This window comes from Hypoxylon fragiforme (assembly GCF_022984875.1).
Source record: "Hypoxylon fragiforme strain CBS 206.31 chromosome Unknown GGS25scaffold_3, whole genome shotgun sequence".
Classification (NCBI taxonomy): domain Eukaryota; kingdom Fungi; phylum Ascomycota; class Sordariomycetes; order Xylariales; family Hypoxylaceae; genus Hypoxylon; species Hypoxylon fragiforme.
Window position 1 is genome coordinate 3,127,549 of NW_026054758.1, and position 26,577 is coordinate 3,154,125.

Consider the following 26,577-nt stretch of genomic DNA (forward strand, 5'->3'; position numbering starts at 1 on the left):
AATACATTAGATACCTAACTTCGTACATACTACCTAATGCCGAAGCAGGGTACCTGGTTGACACTAACTTGTCTTTTGGATTTAAAAGTCGGAACTCACCGAACTGTCACTCCAATATGTATGTGCTAATACTATAACAGTATTGATAAGGGAGTTCCTTGAGTTTCTTCTCTAGCATCAGCTGACCCGATCCGTTTACTCGGTTTGCACTAAATTATATTAGTATGATGTACCACATGTGGTTGACGATGATGATGCATCACCACTGGGCACTTCATGACATCGGATGTATGTACTTCGTACCCTGTTAGAATCCTTCTAGAAACGCCTTCAAAGATGATATGTAGATCAGAAGAAATTGCCGAAGAGGATACGGGTCTTACCGACTATCCGATATCGTCTTCGTCACAATTCTTTATTCGATCGATTCCAAGTAGGCAAATTCCTTTATGCATGTATGAGACGTTGAATGTGTTGTCTTGATCACGTTGCATGGAAGTATTCATAAAGTGGTTGGGGAGATAGTTACAGTACAATGAAAACATGGAAGGTCAAGAGTATCAATCAATCTACATTTGATTGATGATTGAGCATAACATACATAGATGACATAACTCTGTCAGCTGGTGTTTGTGCACTTTACAGTTGTCAGCTGATATACTTCCTTTATCCTACATAATCCGTGTACATAGTTAGGTTAACTGTGCCTTCCACTTAAAGCTGTCAGTGGTCGTACCTTTTACACCTAATCTTGGCTTGTAGATACAAACTCAAGTAAGTTTACGCCTCGTGATTAGTGCATCACTGTTGTATGTAGACTCATTGTAGAGTGATTAGTACTGATTACAGCAATTTGATTGGGTGGCTAGTCCCAACTTTAGCTTAGTTTAGCAGCTGGCACCACTTAAGTGCGTCTTGTGTGTTGTGTGTGTGCACGGGCGGTTGCACGGTGCACGGGGCAGTTGACGGTGAATGGCCCTTGACGTTCCCTGACGCAGCAGCCTACAACTTGTCTCAATTCTCTTTCTACATCGCCATTATCATCAACCATCAACGACGTCTTTCCCCTTTCATACCGTATCATCAAATCTTCTACAGCTCTTTCGCAGCGAATACCTATCCTCATCTATCTACACCTGAGATAATTTCATCTCTTCCGTTGCTTTTTATTAGTGCTTACTACGCTTAAACTTCCACTGTCTCCCTAAGGCAGCGCATTTTACGAGCCATCAAGATGAATCCCGAGTAGTATGTCCAACCGTCCCTATTACCCTCCGTATTAGATTACTCGGTAGCAGCACCCTCGAGAATAAGGCTAACCAAGCTTTCTGATTATAGTGTTTACTTCCCGCTTTTGTCCTTTCCTATCTCTTCATACTTCCGATATGCATCACCTTCAGATCCTTCGGATCCAACCATCGGCGTTGTCCATATCACAACCAGAATACCGCAATAACCATTACAATAAATAAATCCTTCTTTAAATCATGGCGTCTCCTTCTACTCCCCATGTCCCGGGCCTTCAACCTGCGAACCAAGCAAAATTACAAGAGGTGTTGAAGAAGTCTGGTACCAAACTAACCGGTCTTCATCCTAGATACGATTACCTCTTCAAGCTTCTCCTCATCGGAGATTCCGGTGTTGGAAAGTCTTGCCTTCTCTTGCGATTCGCTGATGATACCTACACTGAATCCTACATCTCGACCATCGGAGTTGATTTCGTACGTCGCAGTTCTCTTCGCCGAGATCTAGTCTTGCATAAGATACTAACTATCTATAGAAAATCCGAACTATCGAGCTTGCCGGAAAGACTGTGAAGTTGCAGATTGTAAGCACTGGGTGTTCCGCTCAATATACTTTTCCCCGACTCGTTATGCTGACTATGCTATAGTGGGATACTGCTGGACAAGAGCGATTCCGAACCATCACTTCCTCCTACTACCGTGGCGCCCACGGCATCTGCGTTGTTTACGATGTCACCGACATGGACAGCTTCAACAACGTCAAGCAGTGGCTGCAGGAAATTGACCGATATGCTACCGAAGGTGTAAACAAGCTACTTGTCGGAAACAAGAGTGATATGTCGGACAAAAAGGTCGTTGAGTACACAGTCGCGAAGGTATGAGACGACCTTGAACAGGCCCATATTGTGCTCAATATCACCCATATGCACAAATGGCTCACCCAACTGTATTATTGAATATATCTCGCTAACTAGATACGTAGGAATTCGCTGACAGCCTCGGCATCCCATTCTTGGAGACATCTGCCAAGAACGCGTCCAACGTCGAACAGTCATTCTTGACCATGGCTCGACAGATTAAGGAGAGAATGGGATCGCAAGCCACCACGAACACCAAGCCTGGTGTTCAAGTTGGCCCTGGACACAATGTTTCCAACTCGTCCAGTGGTGGCTGCTGCTAGAGCAGCAATTCATGATACCCTCGTACGACAAGCATCCTCACGCATTTTGATTTCCTGGGACGGACTGGCAGTAAAGGCAGTGAAGGCATGAAAGGCACGCATATGGTCAGGATGACAAGAATGGTGGGACGTGTTTACTTTTCACTTTTGACCTGTGGGATAGATGAAATGATCACTTCATTTGTTGGATCCTACCTAGTCGCCGAACCCTCCGCCGAATCGTTCCGTGGGAATGATGAATTACCTGTATTCTGGCATCATGTGAGAACGAATTCATCTAATGGTCGAGGAGGCTAAACTGCCTCTTATCAAGTTTACGTGTTAATGTGATTTCCTCTCATGACCCAGGCAAGGCCTGTTTGTATTAGAGTTTGCTGTTTGTTTCTAGAACGCCTGGCATTTCTGTGGGATGTGGGTGGATGATGATTTTTCCATATTCGTGTGTTTTTTCTTTTTACCGTGACGTCGAAGCAAGGGGTGGGATTGAGAGAAACTATCAGACAGGGAGTGAGGGATTTGACGTTTTTCGTCTTTGCTGATGTTATGCTCTCATTCCTTTTCTTCGGCGTGACGCATTCTTTGCACATCAGGGACTACTTAATAACACAGACTTGTCTACATAACATCTGCTGTCTCTTGGTTTCATGTGAATGTTTACACTTAGTTTAGATCCGCGTCCTACGACATCATGGGCTGTCCTCGGGATGCATAAGTAGTAGACGTACAGGCAGACGCGGTGGTTTATCCAGGACAGGAACCAGAATCAGCATTCACAGGAGGGAAACCTCGCGATATTACGGTTTGGGTGGAAGCTATCTGCTTACTGCCTAGATACTCTTCATCAGGAAAAGAATTTCTCAAATCTTACATATAAAGAGGATTAGAACATGTGCTAAGGGCTAAGAAACTATTTATAGGTAACATCGTAAAGTCATCCTGGATATAGGTGGTACACCCCTTCACCCCCTACCTACTTAGTATCTAAGTAAGCGAGTATTGAGCCGTTGCCAATACCCTGACCCCTTTCATCATACCCGAGAGACGGTCCTATCGAGAAAGAATGCAACCGCAGCCTTTTTGTTTTACAGTAAAAAAGAAAAAAAAAAAAAATGAAGAGATAGAGCAGGTTGGTCCAGGTCCCGTAATTCCCAAAAAGTTGCGTGAACACAACGTATATAAATATATATAAAAACACAGAAGCCAGAAAAAAAAAGGGGGGGGAGGGGGGGGATACAAAATAACTCGCAGAGTTGGTGATACAAGAAGAACAGATGAAGTGAAGAAGAAAATACACTATATGTGAATAACAACATAACTTAGATAGGTATACGTAAATGGCAAAAGAACGAACGGCCTAAATCCAAAGCCCAGCCCCCCCCTTCTCCCCTTTTCGTCCCCTTAAGTCGCTAGACCCAACCACTTGAGCGCCTTTTGGCTGCTCCCCTTCCTAGGCCCGTGCTGCCGGCCGAAAAGAGGCATGTATCTCCTTTCGTCGGCGGAGAACACGTCGTCGTCGTCGTCATCTTCGTCGTTGTCATCATTGTTGTAGCCGTTATTGTCGTTGCAATTGTTGTCACAGTCATGGTGGTTGCGGTTGCGGTTGCGGTTGCTGTTGCCATTACCGTTACCCCACGCACCACCAGACGTCTTATCCGGCGCAAGGATAATAGCGGCAGCGTTGGCAGGAGTTGTCGCAGTGGTAGTCGTTTTGGTGCTGGTGGTGGTGCTGGTGTTGGTGGTGGTGGGATCCCCGGCGTTCCCGAGCATCATGATGTGCCGCAGCTTGTCGCGCTGGCTCCGCATCGTCTGCGCCGTGCGGCTGCTCTTGATGGTCTCGGATATGGTGGACGACCCTCCCCTAGGCGACGGCGACGAGGAGCAGGGGGACGGCTTGGGCCCGGTAGTGGCTTCGACGCCGCGGTATTTGTGGCGGATGGGGGGCAGGGGCTTGGTGTCGGGTTTGTGGTGTGGGGGTCGGGTTGAGGTATGCTTTGTTGGTGGAGGAGGAGGAGGAGGCGGCGATAGGGGGTTGGTCAGGGTTTCCTTTTTGCTCTCCCGCTTCTTCTTCTTGTCCTCCTCCTCAAACTCCATGATAGCCGCCGCATTAGCGAGCGGAGCGTACTGCTGCGCGGGGTTGATGAGCGGCGTCTGCGCCAGCGGCCTGTCGCGCGCTCTACCACCGCCTCGTTGGCTGCTGCTGCCGCTGCTGCCGTTGTGCCGGAACTCCGGGTCGATCTGCAAGGAAGACCGGGGGCACATCCCCTCCGGTATGTAGAAGGTCGAGACGTTGATGAGGATCTTCCAGATCGCGGAGATCAGCGTCGCGATGGCGGACTCGTTGGCGCTGGACGTGAGAAGGTAGTTGGCCTTGTCGAACGAGCAGGGCTTCGCCGTGTGCTTCACTCCGGATGGCGTGACGAGGGTGGCGCCCGCACCCGCACCCGCACCCGCCCTGGGACTGGGACTGGGGGAGGAGGAGGAGGAATGGACGCGCACGTGCGTGTTGGAGCGGGAAGGGGTCTTGGGCGCCGTTGCTGGAGAGGCGTTTGGCTCGTTGGGGTCCGAGTCGAGGATCCCGGCGATTCTCACGAGGTCGACCCCTATTAGCCACTGCATCGCCAGGACGGTGGTTAGATGCTCGGGGGGGTACTCGAGGAGGAGAAAGCGGGTTGCGGTATGCGCTGCCATGTAGGTTTCCAGGTGCGGTATGATCAATGTGGCTAGGAGCAGCGGGTTGGAAAAGGGGTTGTCTTGGGTTTGGTTCGCTAAGGGCTGTGAGGTGAAGGCTTGCATGGCGTTGGCGATGAGGAACCTTTAGATTTTATTGTTTTTGTTAGAGGATGATGAGCAGAGGGTTGCAGGGAGGAAATGAATCAATGCTTTACTAACCTCAAGTCTAATCTTCCACTCCGAGTCATACCGTTCGGCTTCGTCCCGAGCTTTTCCAGCGACCCGGTGATCGCGGCCAGAAAGTCCTTGTCAACGCCTTGCTGCGCTCCAATAGCGAGAATAAGATCGATCTTTCTCTTTCGCTTGGTCACCGCCCCGGTATCCGTATCGCGGAACACGGGCTTCCAGAGACTGCCCAGTTCGGGGAGCAGAGGGAAGTTGAACTGGTGATAGCCTGTATCCTCGGGCGGGAAGTAGATGTTCAGGATGGACCGCAGGGAGTTCTGCATGCACACGGCCGTCCGGCAGCTTGTCGTAGTGAACTCGTGGAAACGCTTCTCCAGGCTCTTGGCGGGTAAAGGGGGCGTTTGGGCGGGTGTCGGAGGTGTGCATGGCTTGTGGTGGCTCGGATCCAGCGTTGATGACCAGGGGCATGATGGGCGAGGGTAGGTTCCATATGCGAAGGGGTCGTACTCGTCGGAGTTCGTGTGGTAGCCAGCCATCACTTCTGCGCATCGTACATCGCTTATTGGGGTCTCGCACTTGGGCGATGCCGTCCGTGGCAGTTCCGGAGGAAAAGTGCCGGTTCTATCACGTTCTTCCTCATCTTTTACAATTGATCGTGATATAGAGATTGGGTATACACCCTCCTTGAATGCTTGAATGGTTTCTTCCAACCGTGTATCTGGGTTCTCCGTCTTGAAGAATATGACCAAGTCCTCAAGCAGGGGCAAGACTGCCTCTTGCAAGTCAAAGTAACCGTATCCAAAGCTGTCCTCGAGCTTGGGGGACTTCAAGTCCTCCGTCTCAGTCTCACTAGACTCATAGGTAGTGGGTTCAGGCTCGGTACTAGTACCATGATCAACATAGCGGTTGATGATGGGGCTGGTAGCACGGTCGACATAAGTCACCGGCCGCTGCAGTATCTTTTGCAACTTGAGAGGCGACGGTGGACTGCGTCTAACCATAGACCGGTTGGGCGTGCTAAACGTCGGCCTAGGGATTTCAGTGGCATATTTCGACCGGAGTAGCAATTTCTCTTGTTGATTCACTGAGCTGTTTTCGAGGCTTTGCGGCCTCGAACGGGGTGGTCGCGGAAAACTTCGTAATAGGATATCCTGTTTACGGACGGGGTTGGAGTAGGTTCGGTCGACAGACTTTGGTTTCCTATGTGAAGCAGTCGAGGCCGAAGGTCGAAGATCAACAACAAAGGCCTCGCATATTGCTGGCGTGGTGACAGTCGAGTCAGCGCCCAAGGAGCGAGGGCTTGTCAAGTCTATATTCATAGGCGATAACGATTGGCGTTTTGATTTGCTGACGAGCTCGAATCTTCGAGGCTCCTTTACATTCTGCCCGCGCCGGGACGCTTTTCGTGTTTCTTGAATAGTATGGCTGCGGTGGGGGATTTGAGGAGAGTTTGGACCGTCGGGATGGATCTTTTCCCATTTACAAGCCCCAAAAACATAGAAAGGAGTGGCATTTTGAAAGTCGTCCACCACTCGATAAGGGGGTACGCTGGTGCTTCGAGACCTGGTCTTGGTCGTAAGATCAACTTCATTGTTAGGCTGTAGAGAGGCAGTTTGAAGATCGAGAGCATCAGCTGCTCTCATAGCCTTGGACGCTGGGTCGCTGGGAGTTTCATTCTTTTCTGTCGTCTCTTGAGTGTCATCCACTACGTGCAACGCCTTGGGGCTCATAACCTTCTTGCGTCGGCTGTGTAGTCCCTGGACTCCATTTCGAACAAGACCATGGAACATACGTTCGGCCTTGGCAAAATCTCCATCTGTAAGATTATGGCTGATGTCGGTGATGCAATCCAACTGGGCGCTCACAGTTCCCCCGTTCATGAAAACCAGCCGTTTATCACTCGGGGTGGAGTCCTGTAAGAACGCCCGCGCTGCTTCGACTCTATCATGGCACGCCTTGTGTACTGCTAGGATATGTGCTCGAGCATCGAACGGTGCCTCCAGGTCCTCTTCTTTTAGGAAGTATCGCAGTGGCGGCACAATTAAGATGTTTGGCGAGTTTGGCAGCAGCCGAAGTTGGGTTGAGATGGTATCTTGGGGCCCTTCGAAGGCAACCAAGCTCCCGTGATATTGAGTTATAACAGCCATCACGCTGCCTAAGACATTTCATACTCTTGATAACAGGGTCTGCGCTGCAAATGCGTGTCTTTGAATATAAGAAGTCGTGATTGGTGTGAGTCGCATGGGTATGGCTTTCCGTGACTCGTCAATCACATATATATCGAGGTCTGATGGTTTTCATATTCGTTGGACTGCGCAGATCCGGCTCTAAAATACTCTAACAGAAGGCATATGAAGCGCAAGCGTAGATGGAATATGGCTTTTAGGACAACCGGCTGGACTGATTTGCTCCAATGAAGTAGCTTATAGGCTTTGGGGGCCCGATAGGATGGTTGGAGTTGTAGATGAAGAATCTTGATGAGACACGGGGGGTTCAAACTCTTCAGATTGACAAGTCGTGAGAAGCCAAAAGACTACTACGGCCGAAATATCGAATATGGCCTATAATAATAAAATTGGGGGAGAAATATGAGCGAAGAATTCATACATGCAGGAGAGCAAAAAGGAAAGATACCTACCTACCTACCTACCTACCTACCAGGTACTACGTAAAATTGCTACATGCAACGAACGAGCTTCTAGACATATACGAGGTGCACGGCGAAAATACAATATCAAACAATACATCATGTAGACAGAGATAGACAATACAACTAGAGTGCTTATTCGTTCTATCTCTTCCTCTACAATCAAGCCAGGGGGGGCAGAGGGGGATTCGCGGATAGCAGCATAAGTGGTAGGTAATGTCGACACGACATAGCCAGCACAAGGTTAGAAAGGCATGGGGTGCCTCTAGAAGGGGAAATAAAGCTATTATTCTTAAGAATGCAGAATGCAGAATGCAGAATGGGGCTCAGTGGCAAATATATTTTTTAAAGTTGAGTGATGGCGCGAAGAGATGCATATACTGCCGGCCGAGAGGACTGCCGAGATGAGGCGTCTGCCTAATGTCTTCGACAGCTATATTGTATTCAATGTTGTACTTATTATTCCTACAAAGCATGGTTTCTAATACAATCAATGGCCCAGTGCCGGTCTGATGTTATGTATGTATTCGTGCACGGTAAAGTAAGTTTCCGTTGACGTTATAGGTCTGAAGCAGCTCAAGTATGACAAGCAAACGCCGTTCTGTGTTTGTTGACGGGAAGGGTTGAACAAGGACGCGTTGTAATACATGTACACATGTATGTATACCAATGAGCAATTCGTGACACTGAATCAAACGTTCAGTTAAGCCTCATTGCATCTAATCATATCTCCGAAGTTGTATGTATTATAGACGCCTTGTGCATCCAGAGTATGAGTATGCCGTTTCACAGTGGACTAACCTAACTAGCAGGTTGGGAAGACAATCAACGCCTCCTAAACGCCTCCTACTTAAAGACACTTGTGTATACATACATTACCTACATATGTACTACGTGGGTACCTAGATACATACATGTAGGCATCTAAGGTTCAAGTATTAAGATGAATCATGTTTCTCCCCTATTTCGGAAAAGTCCTCGGCGATCCGCGTGGAAAGGATGTTACAGCATGAGAATGGAAAAATATGTGAACCAAGGATCAAGGTATATAGTTACATATTTTGAGATGACGCGATACATACATATATGTATGTAGATCTAACAAGCGAGAAGACTAGCCTCAATGAGCCTTGTTCACCATGCTTAGACAGACTGGGATGGACGGCTTCTTGCATACGGCTCATTTTGGAGTTTGGAGTCTTTGGATAGGTATCTTGTGGCGGCCGAGGATTTTGCGTAAAAAGGGGCTTGGGTCAAGGTCGGTCTTGGGATTGGCTTCACCGCCGTTGGGGTTTCCTCCGATTATATTCTGGGCAAGACATTTTAGACGCAACTTATTAACACATGATACATGGAGTTTATTATCTTGGTTCTTGTCTTGGTTCTTGAACAGGCGCATCGTAAATGATACATATGTATGTATAGGTATATATATTTAAGCTCTCGTGTTATGATGTTTGCCTTGAATATTTACTTGCTTCGTGTAGGTGATGTTAGATACCTACCTACCTAGGTAGAATCGATGGAAGTCACAGGCAAAGTTCACTTTATACCTTTCATGCGAATACTAGTAGTACGTTTTGATAGCCCCATAGGTTAATAAATGATTCGCACGTAATATCTAACTGCGCCTCTGAACTCTATAGAACGATCATTGTGGCGTGTCCTAATTTAAGAGTGCTCGGTGAAGCAAAATGGCATATCACTAGGTCGAATATTAGAAATCGTGATCTACGCCCCCAAAGTCTCATGGAATCAGATTTTCTGTCTATAATCTGGACTCTGGAGTCGATAATAGACCAAGGAGGCCGAATAGACCGAATAGACCGAATAATAGGGGCCTTCTCCTTTGTCACACCCTCGATCCCATATGCCTACCTACCAAGGTAGATACCTAGGTATGCATCTTCAACAGAGACAAACTCGAACCGGTGCCACGAAATTAAGGTTTCAGGAGACACCGGTGAACTATCGTGTGATCGTGCTAGGCACGTGTAGACTTTCTTTTCGGGGGTGAAACAAGCCTCTCATCTCCTTCAGCCGATAGATTCGAGTTTAGTCGAATACTTCTAAAAACCGGCCCCTTTTTTTCCCCATTTCTTCTGAATAAGACTATAATTAATCATCATCTTCCATCAGCGCAGCAAGCTCGGCTTCCTCCTCCGCTGACATGAGTCCCTTCGCTGGCTCAATTGGGACTTCCTTTTCAACTCCCTTAGCTATATCTTCCCTCTCTTTAATGATCTTGTCGAGCCCAACCCGATCAAGAGGCCATGTTCGCACAGTTCCATCAAGAGAAACAGACACAACTCGTTTGCCCCCATCCAAAAGTACTAAATCGATGACCTCATCGTAATGGCCCTCCAGAATGCAGTATAATTTTCCTGATGCTCGATCCCAAACCTTGACATCTTCATCTCTACCACCAGTTATTACCCATTGATCCGTGACAACGACAGCTCGTACATGGTCACCGTGTTGGATGGAATCATTAGCGGTAAATCCCTTGAGTCGTGACAGACACTTGGCCGTGCCATCGCCACTTGATGTCCACAGGTCAACCTCTTCAACTTCGTGGTCAAATACCATCCTGTAGATCGTAGTGTCGTGTTCTAAGATTGTGTCACGTACCGCACCAGGCTCATCCGGTGACTCTTCTTTGAGTTGCTCAAAGCCATCGAGCCGTATACGCCATCGGCGAAGGTGAGGATCGCTACTTGCACTGACGAGTATGGCCGCGTCAGGCCCCGATGAGACTGGGTCAATAACGAGGTGTTGAATGGCCATCATGGTCTTGGACTGGTCTTGCAATACGTGGAGTCGGAATCCGGTCTCAACATCCCACACCATAATCTTCTTGTCGGCACCACCACTAATTAAGCACTCTTTCCCACCAATATTGGTGCATACAACAGCCTTTACAAAATCGGAATGGCCACTGTATTTGCGAGCTAGGGCCTTGGATGCTAGATCCCAGGACCAAACGTCTTTATCCCATGAGCCGGCAAAGACTGTTTGACCCCCAGGCCCACCGACGGCAACACAGGTGACTGGTGTCAATGGACCTCGGAATACTTGCTTAGTATCCCGTGTCTGTCGTGGCCAGGTTAAATTTTCATGAATCTTATTGAGGAACTAGTACACTAAATAACTTACATGGAGATTCACTCTGCGAACAGCACCAGCAGATTCTGCTACGAGAAGAGATGTTGGACTCGTAGGATCTGGTATGGCAGCTAGCAGCTTGGACTTGAGGACAATAGGGTCGCCATACTTGTTGGAAGATTTTGCTGCACGCCTAGTCCTTTTGGCTTGCTCGGCACTATTGAAAGTCGGTTAAGATAAGATAGCAAAAAGGGGTGACAAGATATTTCATACTCGGTTTCGAAGAAATTCTCTGCGGATGTCCCTTTGTACATGTTAAAGGTTGTTGAGTTGAAAGTATATACTGCTGCGTATATAGATATGTAGGATAGGTACACTTTATATATCCATGGATATATTGTGTTTTAACTGTTGCCTATATCGTATTATGTATATCTATCTGCCTATTAGGTACTTACCTAAGGTTAGGTATGTATCTACATATGTAGTAGTATGTAGGATGTTGGGGGTAGGTGGGGTTTTGGGGTAAGATGGTGGTGTAAGTATTTATGGCCACCGTCACACATGCATGGAAGAGGGGAATCCCTGACCACCTTTAAGTAACTAAACGCGGTTTTCATCAATTAAGCTCAATAAGCTCAATTAATCAATTAATCAGTTAATTAACTGACAACGCGTAGCGCGTGTCGCGTTTCTTATCATCAATCACTGATATTTGACCAACTACCGACCACACCACCCATACCTTTGCCATACACTCCGGGCAGGAATATCGGGAACATCAAGCACACCAGAAATACCAAAATGGCATCTACAGCACCCCATCGTCCCCGAGCAAGACCTGCCCATACTCAGGGTGCAACACACTGCGCCTACACTCCAGACGGATCTAAATTGGTGACCGTAGGATCAAATAACACAATTCGATTATACAAGACAGGCTTCGATGGCGAGCCTATCAACATTGACGATTGCCAAGAACAGAATTTGTGTGTCGATGCTTCTAACGAATTTTTTGTTGTCGGGTCTGAAGATGGCACCGTCAGTTTTTATTCTATTCCCAACGCCAGTTTCGACAAATTCCTACTTCGATGCTCTCTTCCGATACGCGACGTTGCCCTCTCACCCGACTCCAAATGGTGCGCTGTGGCGAGCGACGAAATGACAGTCAAGCTTGTCCGAACAGACGATAATGTCCAGATCCGTCACCTTAAGGAGCACAATAAACCTACGAAACACCTAGCATTTGACACAAAAGGGTCCACTGTTACCCTAGCTTGTACCGATGGAATATTATACGTGTACTCACTGACGTCTGATGAGCCGGAGCTTATAAGAAAGGTCGACGGTGTCATTGGAGCCTTAGATGTCGAGCTCGACGCCAGTGCAAAGGTTGCATGGCACCCCGACGGGCGGGCTTTTGCAGTCCCCACCCCGACTAGAGATATTCAGGTCGTTTCTAAGAACGATTGGGAGAAGCAGCGAGCCTTCGCGAACGGCCATAATGGAGATATCACTGCCTTGGCCTGGTCCCCGAATGGAGCATTATTAGCCTCGGCCGGCAAGGACAAGAAACTTTTACTGTGGGAGACTAAGACCCAGAGTGTGGTGGCTAGGTTCGATTATGTCAATGTCTTGGACATTGCATGGCACCCTACCCAAAATCTAGTTTCTTTCACGAATTCGGATGGTGAAGTTTATATTCATGTAGACTTTGTACCGGAACAATTTGCGCCCTTGTTGAAGCTCGGAAAGCAGCCGGCTCCGTTCATTCATGACCCCTTATCTGAGACTTCGGCGATTACAAGAAGGCCTCTAGACACTGGCTCAAGGCCACCGCCCGCAGGCGGGCTCAGTAGACGGAATAGGGCCGCTAGCTATGATTCACTTATGGATGGGGCTTTGCCGGATGACGAAGATGAAGACTTCGTGGTGGATGATGATGGAGCTGGATACGTGATTAATGGAAATGGTAAACGTGTGCATGATGGGCTGGGTGCTTTTAGCGAACCGTTGAGTAAGCGTCCTCATATGGAGCCCGAGTACCACGAGGCCTTTCAACCGGGATCTACGCCATGGCGAGGAAACCGGAAATACCTCTGTCTAAATCTCATCGGATTCGTTTGGACAGTGGACCAGGACGGTCACAACACAGTCACCGTGGAATTCTATGATCATGAGTTCCACAGGGACTTTCATTTTACCGATACCTTCCTTTACGATAAGGCTTGCTTGACCGAAAATGGCACTCTCTTCTCATGCCAACCCAAAGATGACATGCCGGCGACAATATTCTATAGGCCACATGAGACGTGGACTAACCGCACTGATTGGAGGACACAGTTACCAAAGGGCGAGTCTGTTCTTGCCATCTCGCTAAGCGACTCCTTCGTGACTGTCACGACCAGTGCAAACTATGTCAGAATATACACTCTTTTCGGTATCCCGTATAAAGTATATCGACCCAAGAGTAGTCCAATGGTTACCTGCGCAAGCTGGAAGGATTATGTCATGACAATTGGCAACGGCCCTGTCTCTGCAGACGGATACACTAAACTGCTGTATACGATTGAGGATGTGAAGAGGGATGAGATTTGCCAAAACGAAGATACCGTAGCTCTTCCAGAGGGTGCGACATTAAAGAGTGTTTTCTTCTCTGATAGTGGCGTAAGTGCAATAGTATTTATTTCCTCTCCTACAGAGCTAACTAGGTATAGGATCCGTGTATATATGATTCCACGGGAACACTTTTGACCCTGTTGCACTGGCGTCGGCCATCTAGGGCATCTTGGATACCTATCCTGGATACCAGGCTCCTCCCGCGTCTAGCGTCTGGCCGGAAGTCTGAGACATATTTCCCAATCGCAGTAGCCGATGACAAGTTTCACTGCATCATTCTCAAGGGCGGTGACCAATATCCATACTTTCCACGCCCGCTACTCTCCGAGTTCGACTTCTCCATCCCGCTAACCTCAGAACCACCCAAGCCGAAGCGCAAGAACCCGGATATCATGGACCAGGATGACATGTCGGAGCCCGAGGACGACGACGACGAGCCAGAGACGCGCAAGCTGGAGCAGCAGCTTTTGCTCAAGGGCATCGCGGCGGCGCAGCTTCAAGACCTTGCGGATTCGACGAGTGGAGGACACGCGCAGAGATCCAGCCTTGCGCGCCTCGAACTCGAGATAGACAAAACGCTGCTCCAGTTCTTAGCCATCGAGTGCCGCGAGGGTGAGGACCGCGGCATGCGTGCTCTCGAACTCGTCCAGCTCATGCGTGACCGCACTGGCCGTATGGTCGAAGCCGCCGGCAAAGTCGCCGAGCGGTACGGACGGTCGATTCTCGGCGAGAAGATTCGCGAGGTTGGCGAGAGACTGGCGAGCGGTATGGAAGAGGATGATTAAGTATACCTAGGTAATAGCTTTATCGCTTAGCTTTGCCACATGCTCTTTACACCCTAAGAAAGCCCCGTTTTTTATTATATAGGGCTCCCTTTTTACGAGATGGGGTGTATACTATGACATAGCATAGTTAAGAAGCATGTATGACTCCTTCGTAATCGATGGTATGACTTGTTCTCGCTTTAGTCAAGTCTTATCCACGTTTTTACTAACGAAATAATGTATATGGCAACGGCAACTTGAAAATAGAAGTCTAGGATGATTTGTTCGGAGAGACTCATCTAAAACTGGCGGAGGTAATTAGTTTTCAACATAGCATATTGGACATAGATCGAGAAGCACATAAAAGTTATGTCATCAATGGAGAATTTATCTCAGAAAGATCCCGTCGGAAACACAATATAGCAATCTTATCCGATACTGAACAACACGAAGAATCACTTTGAGGCCAAATCAAGCTAAAGCGGGCCGGTGTATGGATAGTTCAGGTGTGTCTCACTGGCGACTGGCGATTTAGGGGCTTCCACTGATCAATGATGTTATCACATGAGCAAAATACCACATAGTGCCTGCCTACCTTTGCTTCCTTCTGGCTCCATCATGTTGAGCAATTTGTATCAACATGCAACTCTAACCTTCTCTGATCTCTCCTCCTCACCTTCCTCTTCCTTTCTCATTACACCATTGACCCTCAGTGGGTAGATACCGACCTTATCCCACTCATCCATCATCTAACTACCATCTTCCTTACTCGTCTCCCCATTTCTCTCCTATAACTACACAATCTTCGATGGGCACTCGCTTAAGTATATCATTAACTTCATCCATTCGCCCTCTTCTATCACGCTTACTATTATCTTGCCTTAGTTGGCTGCCTACACTAGGTACTAGATATGCAGCCTTTTTTGTCAAGCCTCTGGGTGGCAACCTTGAACTGTCAATGGATATGACCTAAATACCTAACAGACGTCTGTGACGGAGCCACAGAGCTCGAAGTCAGATGCCTAGTCTTGGCATGTCGGCAGCGCCAGGTGCAGACACAATCCTGCGCTGAACCGGTCGTGATTCTCATGGATCACGCCGCCACTGATGGCCTAGTAAATCAGACCAACCTCAAGACATCAGATATCAACAAGATGAATACCAAACTATAGCTTGCATCTGCACACCTGTCCCAATTCGGACTCGACGTCCATTACACCCCTGGAAAACTCAACCTATCAACACTGCAGCATCAACCTTTCTTCACAACACTTCCTACGAGAACAAAAACTCACTAAACTAAGGATGAATGGTATCCAATATTCCTACTCTCGCCTAGTATCCTACCACGCCAACCACGGCGCGGCGTTTGGTCGCTGTCCTCTACTGTCTAGGAGTATCTGGTGCTGCAGAATACGACGAAGGCAAGTTTGAAGATATCGCACCGCCTCTAGTTTCATTCGACGATAACGATGATGGCCACAACTAAGGTGTGGACCATACGCGAAAACTCTAAAACGTTTTTCTCGGCAAACAGCAGTGCCGAGCACAGTCGGCAACAGAGTTACCATGAACTCATCTAAGCCGGCGGACACAACATACAACCCTCTGTGGGTGGTGGACACCCACGCCTTCAAACAAGCGTTCAAGGGCGCGATTAAACACATAGACAGAGGCATCTCTGAACCTACATCACATCCATGGCTCACCTCTATGGGTATAGCCTTGTTACCATAGTCTTCTTGCCTTGTCAACTGTAGCTCTTTCCGCTTCTCTTTGATATAAGCAAGCAGTGGCGATAGCCACTAGAAACCTTATATCAAAGCGTTTATATATTCCATTCTTCCATTCCATGGTTAGATGGTTTCCCTTCAATCATTATCTCGTTTTCTGACTATTGAAGTCCATCATTTGGTAGCACCTCTGCCTGCGGTCGGAAGACCAATCATACAATACCGGTTCAACCGAAGGGTCAGCAATAGCTCACCCAGAAAATCCTCAGACCTTTTGGTTGTTGAAGGGTGAATCAACATTGCGGATGGGCCCATTCTGTATGAGAAACTAGGTTAGACGCCAGATATGTCTCGGCCTGTCTCGATGTGGCAAAACAAAGAAATACAGACAGACATCGCTCTCCGATAAGACTCTGGCCATACTCTGCTCTCTGTTTGGTAATAAGAATGTCAGCCGAGCTGACAGAACATCGCCCTATACGACGTTACGAGAGGCCGAGAATGCGCATACAGCAGATTCCCCAGATGCGGAGTTCACGATAGTTGATCAGGATAATGTCTCCCCGCCTAGAAGCACACCATTTGGACCTAAGGGGTCACGTATGGGACACTGTATGTAAGCCGTCCATTATACGCAGCGCTATGCGAGGCCAACCCACAAGCTGGAGTATACCGAGTCACACAAGGCTTCCGCTGCTCGAGTAAGGACTCACTCTGATGGACTCAAGAAGAATACGTACCTCACGTACCAGCGGTCAGCGAAGTGGGACACAAGTCAACCGTTTGCCATGACACCGGAGCATCGCATTGAATGGTGGATGCCAAATGGCTTGAACAGTTCGTCGTGAACTACCTTTTTTCAAGGCTGATAAACCAATGATCGCGGGTGGCATAGTGGAGAAGTTGAGATTCGAGAACCGAGCACGATTCAATTTCTACGTCAAAAGCAACTCCAAGTTCCTCATAACGATCAAGATCGAAGCATTGGTGCACGAAGGCGATCTACAGCCAAACCTATTACTCGGAAGTGACTTCTGCGACACACACGGCGTGATGATCAACTACCCGAGACGAATGGTCACGGGCTTCTACTCTACCATTCCGCTGCATTCAAGGCAGTCGCTTTAAAGGCAGCAAAAGAAGCCATGACCCTACAATGACCAACAACTTCCTGGGGCTGTGAGAACAAAGACTTATCCCATCACACTCCAGGCGGCCAAAGGGATGACCCAAAACTCCGAGATAGCGGGTATAAAGTCGGACAATGGGTGTGGGAGTATTTTGATCCCACCAGAGACACGACTGTCGGAGCTCATCGACGAATGGGACCACCAACGTCCAACAAGGACAAGTCGCGAATGATAAAACTTCAACCCAGATGGAAAGGGCCATACGAGATGGCAGAAATCGTCTCGGAGGTATCAGTTCGCATTTGTGATCCTTCAACCAAGAGAAACGTCCGAAAGGTCCACATTGCCAACATCAAACCTTACGTTAGGACACGGATAGCCACTGCTGTCTGGATCGAGAGCTCCGCTATCTTCCTCTCTTTTACAATCCATATTTTTTGATGATTGATAATGATTTCGGACTGGATTGAGCCTCACACCTTACCTATCTGTCGCGTTCACAAGGAATAAAGGAAGGCATTTGCATGTATAGGGCTGGCATAGGAAGGCAAGGGGCAATGTAAAGCTGTTGTAAACGAGTCAAAATCACATTGAGAATATGTTTGAAACATGGGGCTTAGTTATTTCCCGAGATCACGGCACGGCGTTAAGTGGGTAAGGCCATCCTAAGCAGCTACTAAGCCCGAATTTCCCGAGAGCGGCGCCGGTTTCCAAGTTGTAGTTCGTAGAGTACGGTCCGGGCTGAGTAAACGAACCCGGGGATATAACTATAGTTAGGTACCTTGGGGATACTTTTATAAATGGTTGAACTTCATTTGGTCTCACAAATGAATAATTATCTTTATTATCTTTAATGTTTGCCTCGGAAAAAGGGTAGGGTGTATATAGGTATTTATGAAAAAAAAAAAAAAAAAAAAAGAGTTTGTAGGTAGGTTAGTACTGTGTATGTCCACTGGTAACTAATGGTATTCATTGATGACTTACCTAATTTCTTTCAGAATATTAAAGTTTGAAGGGATTGTGTATCGCAGAGAGCTAAAGCTGTTGGGGCAAGATATAAGGGCAATCTCTAATCTTATCGGGCGCTTGGACTAAATTTTCGCAGCGATCTCTAGCATTCAATTCTTACAGGCAATGGTATCCACTTTGTAGCATTTGTACCATCCAGTAACAATCCCGTATTGCGAGTACCTTCATATGCAGACCTCTGCCTTATACATATCAGTCGCAATACCTTTTTACACCATTTCTTTTTGCATTGAGTCTTCATGTTGTACTTTTTGTCGTCGCATACACTAAGTTAACCCATGGCTGATGTCGCCGAAGCTATCGCGGCTGCCATGGCTGCCGCTGCCGCGTCGTCGACCAGTAAGTTATACCAACTCTAACAACTCTAACACCGTATTCCCTTGTCTCTACGACAACTTGATGATCCATCTGGATATATCATAAATCGTATTTCATCTACTAACTTCATAGCAAAAGGCCCCCCCATTAAGACCGAGCCCCCAACTAGTGACCTCATGGTTTTAGATCGCGAATCCGAACCACCGCCATCACCTATTAAGAGAGCGCGAACTCCAGACGAAGACGATGAGCAATCTAGGGATGAGAAGCGCCTCAAGCTAGAGAATGAGGGGGTTAATGACATTGATGATATCGCCCTTCTCGTGCAACAAGCTGAGGCTTCGGTCATGCAACAATTCCATTCCGAATATCCCACGACTGAGGACATGTCCTGCAATGACGATCATTTTCACGACATAACCCATGACATATCCCACGACATGTCCCACGACATGTCCCACGATATATCCCATGATATACATGGGATGTCTCATGAACTACCTCATGACCTATCTCACGACACATCCCACAGCTTGGCCGGGCTTGAGCATACATTTGAACCAGAAATACCTAGCCCTGTCGAAAATCCCGAGCCGCGTCCCGAATCCTTATGGAGTAACCCGAGAGACTTTACGCGAAGGAAACATATCATACCAGGACTCGGAAGCATGGTCAGTGCTAGCTATGCATCTTGTATTCTATAGCGACTAACTCCTCTAGGCTATTGACATCATCACAGCTTGGTCTGAACAGTCTTTGGAGGACACGATTGCGACTCTTAGCGGCGACACGGACTCGGACATTGCTAGGGAATACACTGCGCTCAAAACCATATTTGACAATCAACGAAAGCTGCTTTCTGACACGAATCCACTCTTGTATTCTGAGCAACTAAGCGTCACTAGTCAAACTCGAGAGGTCATCAGGATTGTGAATCTTGCGACTACCTGCGCAAGCGTGTTCGGCGGGAATGAGCTTGGTCTGGAAGAGATTAATGATCACTTTCTACGGATTTTCGTTCCTAATAATCAAGAAGTACCGCGAGACGTAGCAGAATTATATCTAGGGTTGAAAACTCAGATGTTCCTTTCCGTGTTAGAAAGTGAACCGGAGAAGGCTAGAGAGCAATTACTAGATGATCTCTTTATTACAAAGCTCGAAAGTTTCGTGCAAGAGCATCATCCCAACACGCCCTTGACAACTCCGGAGCACGAGTTCGTCACAAATGCGAAGACGAGAAAGGCCATGCTTTTGAACGAGTCCACCGATGCTGAGAGTATCCGTATGTCTGTGACTTCTAGTTCCTTGTATAGAAATGCTAATGTGTCGGTATAGAAGCGCTGAGCAAGCAATTTACGTACGAGGCCTTCCTAGACAGCCTCAGCACATTCTTCAACGACCACATAGAAGAAATCAGGGAGCAAGGAACAGTAAAAGCCGAGACCGCCTCCAACGAGGATATAGAACAGGAAGGGAATCTCGGCCAAAGCTTAGACGATACGTTCGACCTCAACGCCATGATTGCCGAAGCTTCGAGGGCAGCTCAGAGCGCCCTAGAACCAATCAACGGCGACTCCTCTCATGAATTAGACGAGCTTTCTGCATTTCTTGCGGAAAACGTCTCCAAGGCAGTCGAACAGGCGAAAGAGAGTGCTACGAGCACCGAACTACCATCCGCCATTGCATCAGCAGCGGAAAGCGCCTCAAGAGCCACTATGCTAGCTCTGCAAAGCATTCAACAAAATCAATACCAACCCACGGCGCTTCCACAATCCTATAGTAAGGCGCAACATCTTGACCGTGAGAGATCCCTACTAAATGATATAGCCCCAACTCATTCTACTTCAAGCCACAACAATCACCAATCTCAGCAAATCCAGCAAATCCAGCAAACCCATCAGACACAGCAACCCCAGCCGCAGCCATATTACTCTAATCAACAACAGCAACAAGCTACGATGAATGGAATTGCCTATCAAACACCTACCGACAATCTTCCCCCTAATCAAAGCGAGCCTACTCCAACCCTCTACGAACGTGCTCGACAAGCGGCGGCGGCACGATCTTCCACTCATGCCCGCCGTGAAGGATCTCATTCCACCCGGAGACCGTGGAGTCCGGAGGAGGAAAAGGCCCTTATGATGGGACTTGATATGGTCAAGGGTCCTCATTGGTCTCAGATCTTGACGTTATTTGGCCCCAATGGATCTGTTAGTCGTATACTAGCGGATCGTACCCAAGTTCAGTTGAAGGATAAAGCCAGAAACTTGAAGTTATTCTTCCTAAAGACAAATTCGGAGATGCCTTACTATCTTCAGTGTGTCACAGGCGAACTGAAAACGCGGGCGCCTACACAAGCTGCGAGGAAAGAAGCGGAAGAGAAGGCAAGACTCAACTCGGAGGAACAGCAGGCCCATGTTAATGGAATATTGACGTTGGCAGGTGGGTTGCAGAACAATGCTGTATCCAGACAGAGTCCTTCAGCGACAATTCCTAGAAGTGCCACACCTAATCAACCATTGTCGCATCCCAACTCACAGCCAGGTACACCAAGGGTCGCACATCAGCAAATACAACCATCAGCAGCCACATTAGCCCCTCTACCACGTCCGGTCATACCTGCACCGCAACCAGTCAGCCTCCCTACTCTTACATCTACCGCCCTTCAGCACATGCAACTACCGCCCCCCCAGGCTGAACGACCCGTGACGCCAGCAACTTCTGCTACACCTCCGGCAATGACTTCCTCTACGACTTCTGCACCCACTGCGCCTTCATCGTCAACAACTACCATGACGGTGGCTCCCATGGAAAGTATCGAACCAAAGCATGAGATGAATAGTGTAGACGCCGCGGTTCTTGGCCTAGGCGCCGCTCTACAGAGGGAGAGAGAAATGAATTCGGCAGCGACCTCTGCCGTGACAGCTCACGCCGAAGAAGCACGCTCTGTCGCAACATCGGCTACACCCGCGGCCACATCCATATAACAGTAACATGTTGTTGTTTTGTGGATGAAGGGTCCTCTTTTCCTTGTCAGACTCATGAAAGGCATGGCATGTATGATTGATTGGTTGATTGATACCCATGGGCGATTTCTTTTTGGTGGCTGGGGTAATGGTAGTTACAGTATCTACTAGATATCTACCTACCTAGGTAGTTAAGCAGGTAGGAAATCTCTAAAGTCGGCTTTGCTAGGCAAACGTTACATTCGCGTAGCGTAGCTGGCGCAGGAATCAAGCAGATAAATTTGGAGTTTTGAATGTATTGTTATACGTCGATTGCGTGTGACAGACTCGCCTAGGTCCGCCCTATTGGATGGTAACATGTACAAAGGCAACCTTCGCCCGGTATGCGGTTGCGCGTGGGTGATGTGTCTTTCCGAGAACCGACATATGATGATCTTCTAGAAGGCTTCTATTGTTCGGTGTGTACCGACCTCCTTAGTTTTAATCTCCTGAACATTGTAGGCTATAAAAATGGTATATCTATAGTCTTGTACTTTGAGGCTAAGTATAGACATTCAATCCGTATGCCATGTTTAAGCATCCACGGCCTTGTGACCGCATGTGTAGTGTGTATATCAAAGAGAATGCGAGCTTAAATGAGTCTCATGTCACCTTTCCTTGTCTTTTCCCCGTCTTGTTCTTTTTATCGTCTTATGAACCAAAGTCAGGGACAGTTGGACTGCTATCGGAATCTAACTCACTTCCGCAGACCAGGTAAGCTATTATTGCCACCAGGGAATTCGGCAAGCCGCTTAGCTAGGCACCTCACGACCCTCCGGTACCCATCAGCCTTATGGAGACCTGGCGTAACTGAGATGGATCACTCTGATACATATATGCATGATCGCGTTTCCAGATATGGTTACCTGGCCATTCTATCTCCTAGCTATCTAGGTAGCCTTTCGACACGTCATGCCGTGTTTGGTCTAGCCTTGCCAGGTGGTTATACCCCTATCCCGATGTTTGGTGTTACGAGTCGTAACTGAGGTCGTTACTTACCTATATGCTATGGATATGATTGTTAGTCAAATATGCCTAGCTAGTAGTCAAAAGGTCGTTCGCGTCATGCTGTACTCATAGTACGCTCGCTGAAGAGCCTCATCAGCTGGGTATATACCTGGGAATGTAGGTATATATAAAGAATCTCGCTTCGTGAGGATTCATTCACCTTGCCCTGCTCATTAAATCAGAGAAACTAAAGACTTTGGTTAGCATGGCACTGTCACCCTGGCAGCTCTGCTTCCACGCGGATCTCAAGTGCAGCGTGAGCGCCTGCACCAACAAGAGGATCATCGGGAACTCGGTGTCTTCGCAGTACTGCAGACACCATGTCTGCGCCGTGTGCCTCAAGTCAGGGGCTCACTTCAAGCGGGGCCACGGGGAAGATCGGATCTGTCATCATCGTAAGTCAGGTCGACGTCTCCCCACTTCCCGCACCTTTTCTTTTTTCTTCTTCCATCCCTACCTATCAAGAGCAAGTACCTAGCGAGTCCATGATAAATTGAGAATTTCCCTCTTCTACTCCCAGATCGCCGCTGCAAGTACATCGTCGCCGGCCGCAGATGTCGGGGAATGAGGAAGAGGCACGATCCGGAGTACCCCTTTTGCGCAGAGGAACGTTGGTCTCACCTGATTTATCCAGCATTTGATGATTTGTGTTGCAAAAAAAAAAAAAAAAATGCCGAGAGAGTCTGCTGGCTAACACACCATCTAAACCTACGCAGACGGCTGCGCGCACCACGACTGCAAGGAGCCCCGGTCCAAGAAGGGCTCGGCGTACTGTGTCAAGCACGCCTGCCACGTCAAAGACTGCGACAGGCCCCGACACGCGCCGGGGCGGTGCTGCAAGCGGCACACGTGTCGGGGGCGCGGGTGCGTGAACTGCGTCGACTCTCCCTCTTCTTCTTCTTCCTCGGCAGACGACGACGACGACGACGACGACGACGGCGACGATGACAACCACGGCGACGCGCGCAAGAAGAACAAATCCCGCTACTGCCACGGGCACCAAGTCTGCCGCGCCCGCGCCTGCACCGCCCTCGTCTTCCTCGACGCCTCGAACCGCGCCGCCCGCTTCTGCTACCGCCACTTCTGCTCCTCCCCCTCCTCCCCCTGCGACCGCCAGCGCGTCCCCGGCGACGCCGCCCTCGCGTGCCGCGACCACTCGTGCGCGCTGTACCCCGCGTGCGTGAAGCCGCGCGCGGGAGGAGGAGGAGGAGGAGACGGTGGCCTGTTCTGCGAGGACCACGAGTGCGAGGACGGCGGGTGCAGGAGGCAGCGGTACGGGGCGGCGGCGGGGGGGGCGGCGACGACGTGGTGCGCGGACCACATGTGCATGGCGGCGCTGGCGCGGCGCGAGGAGTGCGGGAACAGGCGGGAGGGGACGGCGACGAATCCGGTTTACTGCGCGGAGCACGAGCCGTGCAAGGAGAGCGGGTGTGTGGGGTTTCGCGCGGCGAGGGGGAGGAATGCTAGGTGGGAGGTCTGTGAGGAGCGTGAGTTTTTTTTTCTTTTTTTTTTTTTTTTTTGGGTATCCCGTTGACCCCCTTTTTTGAATTGCCTAATTACCTAACTACCTGTCTTTGGGTTTTTTTGCTCATACGTTACCGTTACCGCTGCCGTTACCGTTACTTACTTACTCACCCACCCACCCTTCTCAGACCTCAAAACCAAATGCGTATTCCCCACCTGCACCCTCGACGCAACCGACGGCGCCGCCGCGTGCCAGTACCACGTGTGCCGGGTCCCGGGCTGTCTCATCACGCTCTCCTCCTCCTCCTCCTCCGCGGCTGCAACTACATCTACATCGCTGTACTGCGACGGCCATCGGTGCATCGAGCTCGGGTGTCCAAATCGGCGCGTCGGGACAACAGCAGCAGCAGCAGCCACCGCCACCGCCACCGCGACGGCTAGTAGCGGTGGTGACGTGGTGGATGGTGCGTACTGTCTCGAACACGTGTATCACGCACGGATAGGGATGGGGTACTGCATGCGCCACCGAAGAGGAGGAAGGGGAAGGGGAAGGGGGAGAGGGGGAGGCAGTTTTCATCATCGGGCGATGTGCTCCGCTGCGGTGACTGTGGGTGAGTGTGGATGTCGTGGGGATAGTAGTGATGATGAGAGCGATGATGATGATAATGATACGGTTACTGATCATGGAGAAGGGGGTGGTGGCGGGTGTAGTTGTGCTAAATAGGGATGAAGGGTTGGCTTTATCTTGGGGCTGTTCTGGAATTGCGAATAGATTTTATTAGACTAAGCGTTGGTTACAAGTATTATGTAGCAGAGTCTTTTATCTTATATATGAGATAAAAAGAAGCTTTTGTTCTTCAAACTCGTGATAATTCTGCCGGTTGTATAAATCTACCGAGCTATACTTGGTATTTAGATGTTTGAATGAAACGCTCCTGTAGTGGTATATAGGCTCGCTCATGATTAACCCGAGATATAACTCACGACTAATTCGGCCTAATACGCGTATACTACCGTGTATATACTGCCGCATGCTACATAGTCTAGACTCTAGATAGGTAGTTAAGAAGTGAATGATTCTGAATTGAAAAAGGAAAACCACGAGTAGAGAGGGGATTCGTCTGGTATTTTGAAAATGCTTACAAGTGACAATAGCCTATCAAGACACAGGCTGACGAGTCCAAGTTTGGCTGGTCGGCTCAACTGGTTAGTCCGTTGGTAGATATCGTCTCCATGGTTCCCTAGAAGTCCATACCAGGTTCATCATGTTAGTTCCAGGAGCCACACGGTCTAACGGCAGAAACAGGTAGCCTTTTGTGCCATGGTATCCCATGATATGTGCTACTGTGGAATGTTTTGTGGAGTCCTCAACTCCTACAACGGCCTACAACGGCGTTATGGATGTTTCACAACATTGGGAAGAAAAAAGCACCGTTCGTCCGCTGTACTATGTAGTAAGAGGTGTAAGATTATGTTCAATTTGTTGAGAAGCAAGACGGCCATGGGAACAAATGTTGCCACTCTGGAACCGCAAGTGATATTAAGGAGAATAAGTCGGTAAAGAAACAACAAAAATGTCAAGCCACATTTTCATCCAAACAGGCAACTGTATGCTCAGGTGTCAGCAATTTACAGGCATGAACAAGCATGTACAGGTTATTTACAGGCATTGCAGGGACCTCTTTATTCCTGGGGGTTGAAATGGGTTGAAATGGGGTGAAATGGGGTGAAATAAGCTTCCATTTACCCGCGTCGAGCCCTCCCAGACCACGATTAAAAAACTAGTGCACTAACTACGTAGTAAGTGGGACACAAGGGTTTCTCCACAATGCGGGGAAACACTTGTAAGCTAGGGTAAACTTATCGGAAAGCTAAAAGCAGCTAGTTCTTGGCGGGGTTACCAAGGTTGACTATTGTATCCTCTTTGCTGTATTACATACTAGGTAGTATACCTCAATAGAACATTGAAGAAGGTAGTGTACTACGTACATCGTTACCTAGTACTCACTCAAGAGATCGGATTATGAGACAAGCTATGAGACAAGCATATTCGGGGATCCTTGGCTGCAGACACACACACACACAAGTTAAAACCAATAACTTCTTCTATTCTTTATTTATAGCAATAAAACATCATGGACTGCAAATGCGGAGGTAAAGAATGACTCCGCTATCTCCTTAGATCTTATCCAATTTTAATTGGCCAATTCCATGGAATCCATCAGTCTCGGAATTTTAGTGTTATGTACGGAGTATGCAGCATCCAAGCAAAGCGGGATAGATTGCTAATCGGCCAATCAAACTATCTCCTGCTACTCCGTCCAAACCAATAAAATCAAATAAATGTAATCCTCTCTTGCATTCGGGGAAGTGGAAATCCCGTTGTGGATAAGCTACTTGCAGCACGTGTACGACAGTAGGTAGGTACCTGGGGCTGTTGGGATTCAACTTGGGAACTTGCACGGATAACTAGTG

The 26,577-nt window shown here is 48.4% G+C and overlaps 6 protein-coding genes across 6 annotated transcripts; 4 read left to right on the plus strand and 2 right to left on the minus strand.

The window, feature by feature from the left end:
* The first annotated feature begins 1,338 nt into the window (after nt 1–1,338).
* Nucleotides 1,339–2,581, plus strand: GGS25DRAFT_199171 (GTP-binding protein ypt1). Its single transcript, XM_049256778.1, has 4 exons — nt 1,339–1,721; nt 1,781–1,828; nt 1,892–2,119; nt 2,227–2,581. The coding sequence occupies exons 1-4, from the start codon at nt 1,488–1,490 to the stop codon at nt 2,422–2,424; spliced, it is 708 nt and encodes a 235-aa protein (XP_049119277.1). The 5' UTR covers nt 1,339–1,487; the 3' UTR covers nt 2,425–2,581.
* Nucleotides 2,582–3,652: 1,071 nt separating this feature from the next.
* Nucleotides 3,653–7,427, minus strand: GGS25DRAFT_530279 (uncharacterized protein; the record flags this gene model as incomplete). Its single annotated transcript, XM_049265366.1, has 2 exons — nt 3,653–5,236; nt 5,314–7,427. The coding sequence occupies 2 exons, from the start codon at nt 7,425–7,427 to the stop codon at nt 3,823–3,825; spliced, it is 3,528 nt and encodes a 1,175-aa protein (XP_049119278.1). The 3' UTR covers nt 3,653–3,822.
* Nucleotides 7,428–9,487: 2,060 nt separating this feature from the next.
* Nucleotides 9,488–11,346, minus strand: GGS25DRAFT_530281 (WD40 repeat-like protein; the record flags this gene model as incomplete). Its single annotated transcript, XM_049265367.1, has 3 exons — nt 9,488–11,020; nt 11,084–11,249; nt 11,306–11,346. 3 exons carry the CDS (start codon nt 11,344–11,346, stop codon nt 10,046–10,048), a joined length of 1,182 nt encoding a protein of 393 aa, XP_049119279.1. The 3' UTR covers nt 9,488–10,045.
* Nucleotides 11,347–11,639: 293 nt separating this feature from the next.
* GGS25DRAFT_199194 (WD40 repeat-like protein) lies at nt 11,640–14,830 on the plus strand. The gene is made up of 2 exons (XM_049256779.1): nt 11,640–13,699; nt 13,750–14,830. The coding sequence occupies exons 1-2, from the start codon at nt 11,837–11,839 to the stop codon at nt 14,434–14,436; spliced, it is 2,550 nt and encodes an 849-aa protein (XP_049119280.1). The 5' UTR covers nt 11,640–11,836; the 3' UTR covers nt 14,437–14,830.
* A 3,541-nt stretch (nt 14,831–18,371) lies between these two features.
* GGS25DRAFT_482981 (telomere repeat binding factor-domain-containing protein) lies at nt 18,372–22,160 on the plus strand. Its single transcript, XM_049260317.1, has 5 exons — nt 18,372–18,646; nt 18,764–19,296; nt 19,346–19,907; nt 19,961–20,404; nt 20,453–22,160. Exons 1-5 carry the CDS (start codon nt 18,586–18,588, stop codon nt 21,610–21,612), a joined length of 2,760 nt encoding a protein of 919 aa, XP_049119281.1. The 5' UTR covers nt 18,372–18,585; the 3' UTR covers nt 21,613–22,160.
* A 683-nt stretch (nt 22,161–22,843) lies between these two features.
* Nucleotides 22,844–25,347, plus strand: GGS25DRAFT_519820 (uncharacterized protein; the record flags this gene model as incomplete). The annotated part of the gene is made up of 4 exons (XM_049263779.1): nt 22,844–23,033; nt 23,355–24,125; nt 24,291–24,586; nt 25,258–25,347. The coding sequence occupies 4 exons, from the start codon at nt 22,844–22,846 to the stop codon at nt 25,345–25,347; spliced, it is 1,347 nt and encodes a 448-aa protein (XP_049119282.1).
* Between the last annotated feature and the right edge of the window lie 1,230 nt (nt 25,348–26,577).

What these genes read in the sequence shown, in the direction of transcription:
- GGS25DRAFT_199171 (XM_049256778.1), top strand. Translation starts at nt 1,488, where the DNA reads ATGGCGTCTCCTTCTACTCCCCATGTCCCGGGCCTTCAACCTGCGAAC. An exon ending in CGACCATCGGAGTTGATTTC is followed by an intron (nt 1,722 to 1,780) that starts GTACGTCGCAGT and finishes AACTATCTATAG; the next exon opens with AAAATCCGAACTATCGAGCT. An exon ending in TTGAGTACACAGTCGCGAAG is followed by an intron (nt 2,120 to 2,226) that starts GTATGAGACGAC and finishes CTAGATACGTAG; the next exon opens with GAATTCGCTGACAGCCTCGG.
- GGS25DRAFT_199194 (XM_049256779.1), top strand. Translation starts at nt 11,837, where the DNA reads ATGGCATCTACAGCACCCCATCGTCCCCGAGCAAGACCTGCCCATACT. An exon ending in TTTTCTTCTCTGATAGTGGC is followed by an intron (nt 13,700 to 13,749) that starts GTAAGTGCAATA and finishes AACTAGGTATAG; the next exon opens with GATCCGTGTATATATGATTC.
- GGS25DRAFT_482981 (XM_049260317.1), top strand. Translation starts at nt 18,586, where the DNA reads ATGGCTGATGTCGCCGAAGCTATCGCGGCTGCCATGGCTGCCGCTGCC. An exon ending in TACCAGGACTCGGAAGCATG is followed by an intron (nt 19,297 to 19,345) that starts GTCAGTGCTAGC and finishes TAACTCCTCTAG; the next exon opens with GCTATTGACATCATCACAGC. An exon ending in CACCGATGCTGAGAGTATCC is followed by an intron (nt 19,908 to 19,960) that starts GTATGTCTGTGA and finishes GTGTCGGTATAG; the next exon opens with AAGCGCTGAGCAAGCAATTT.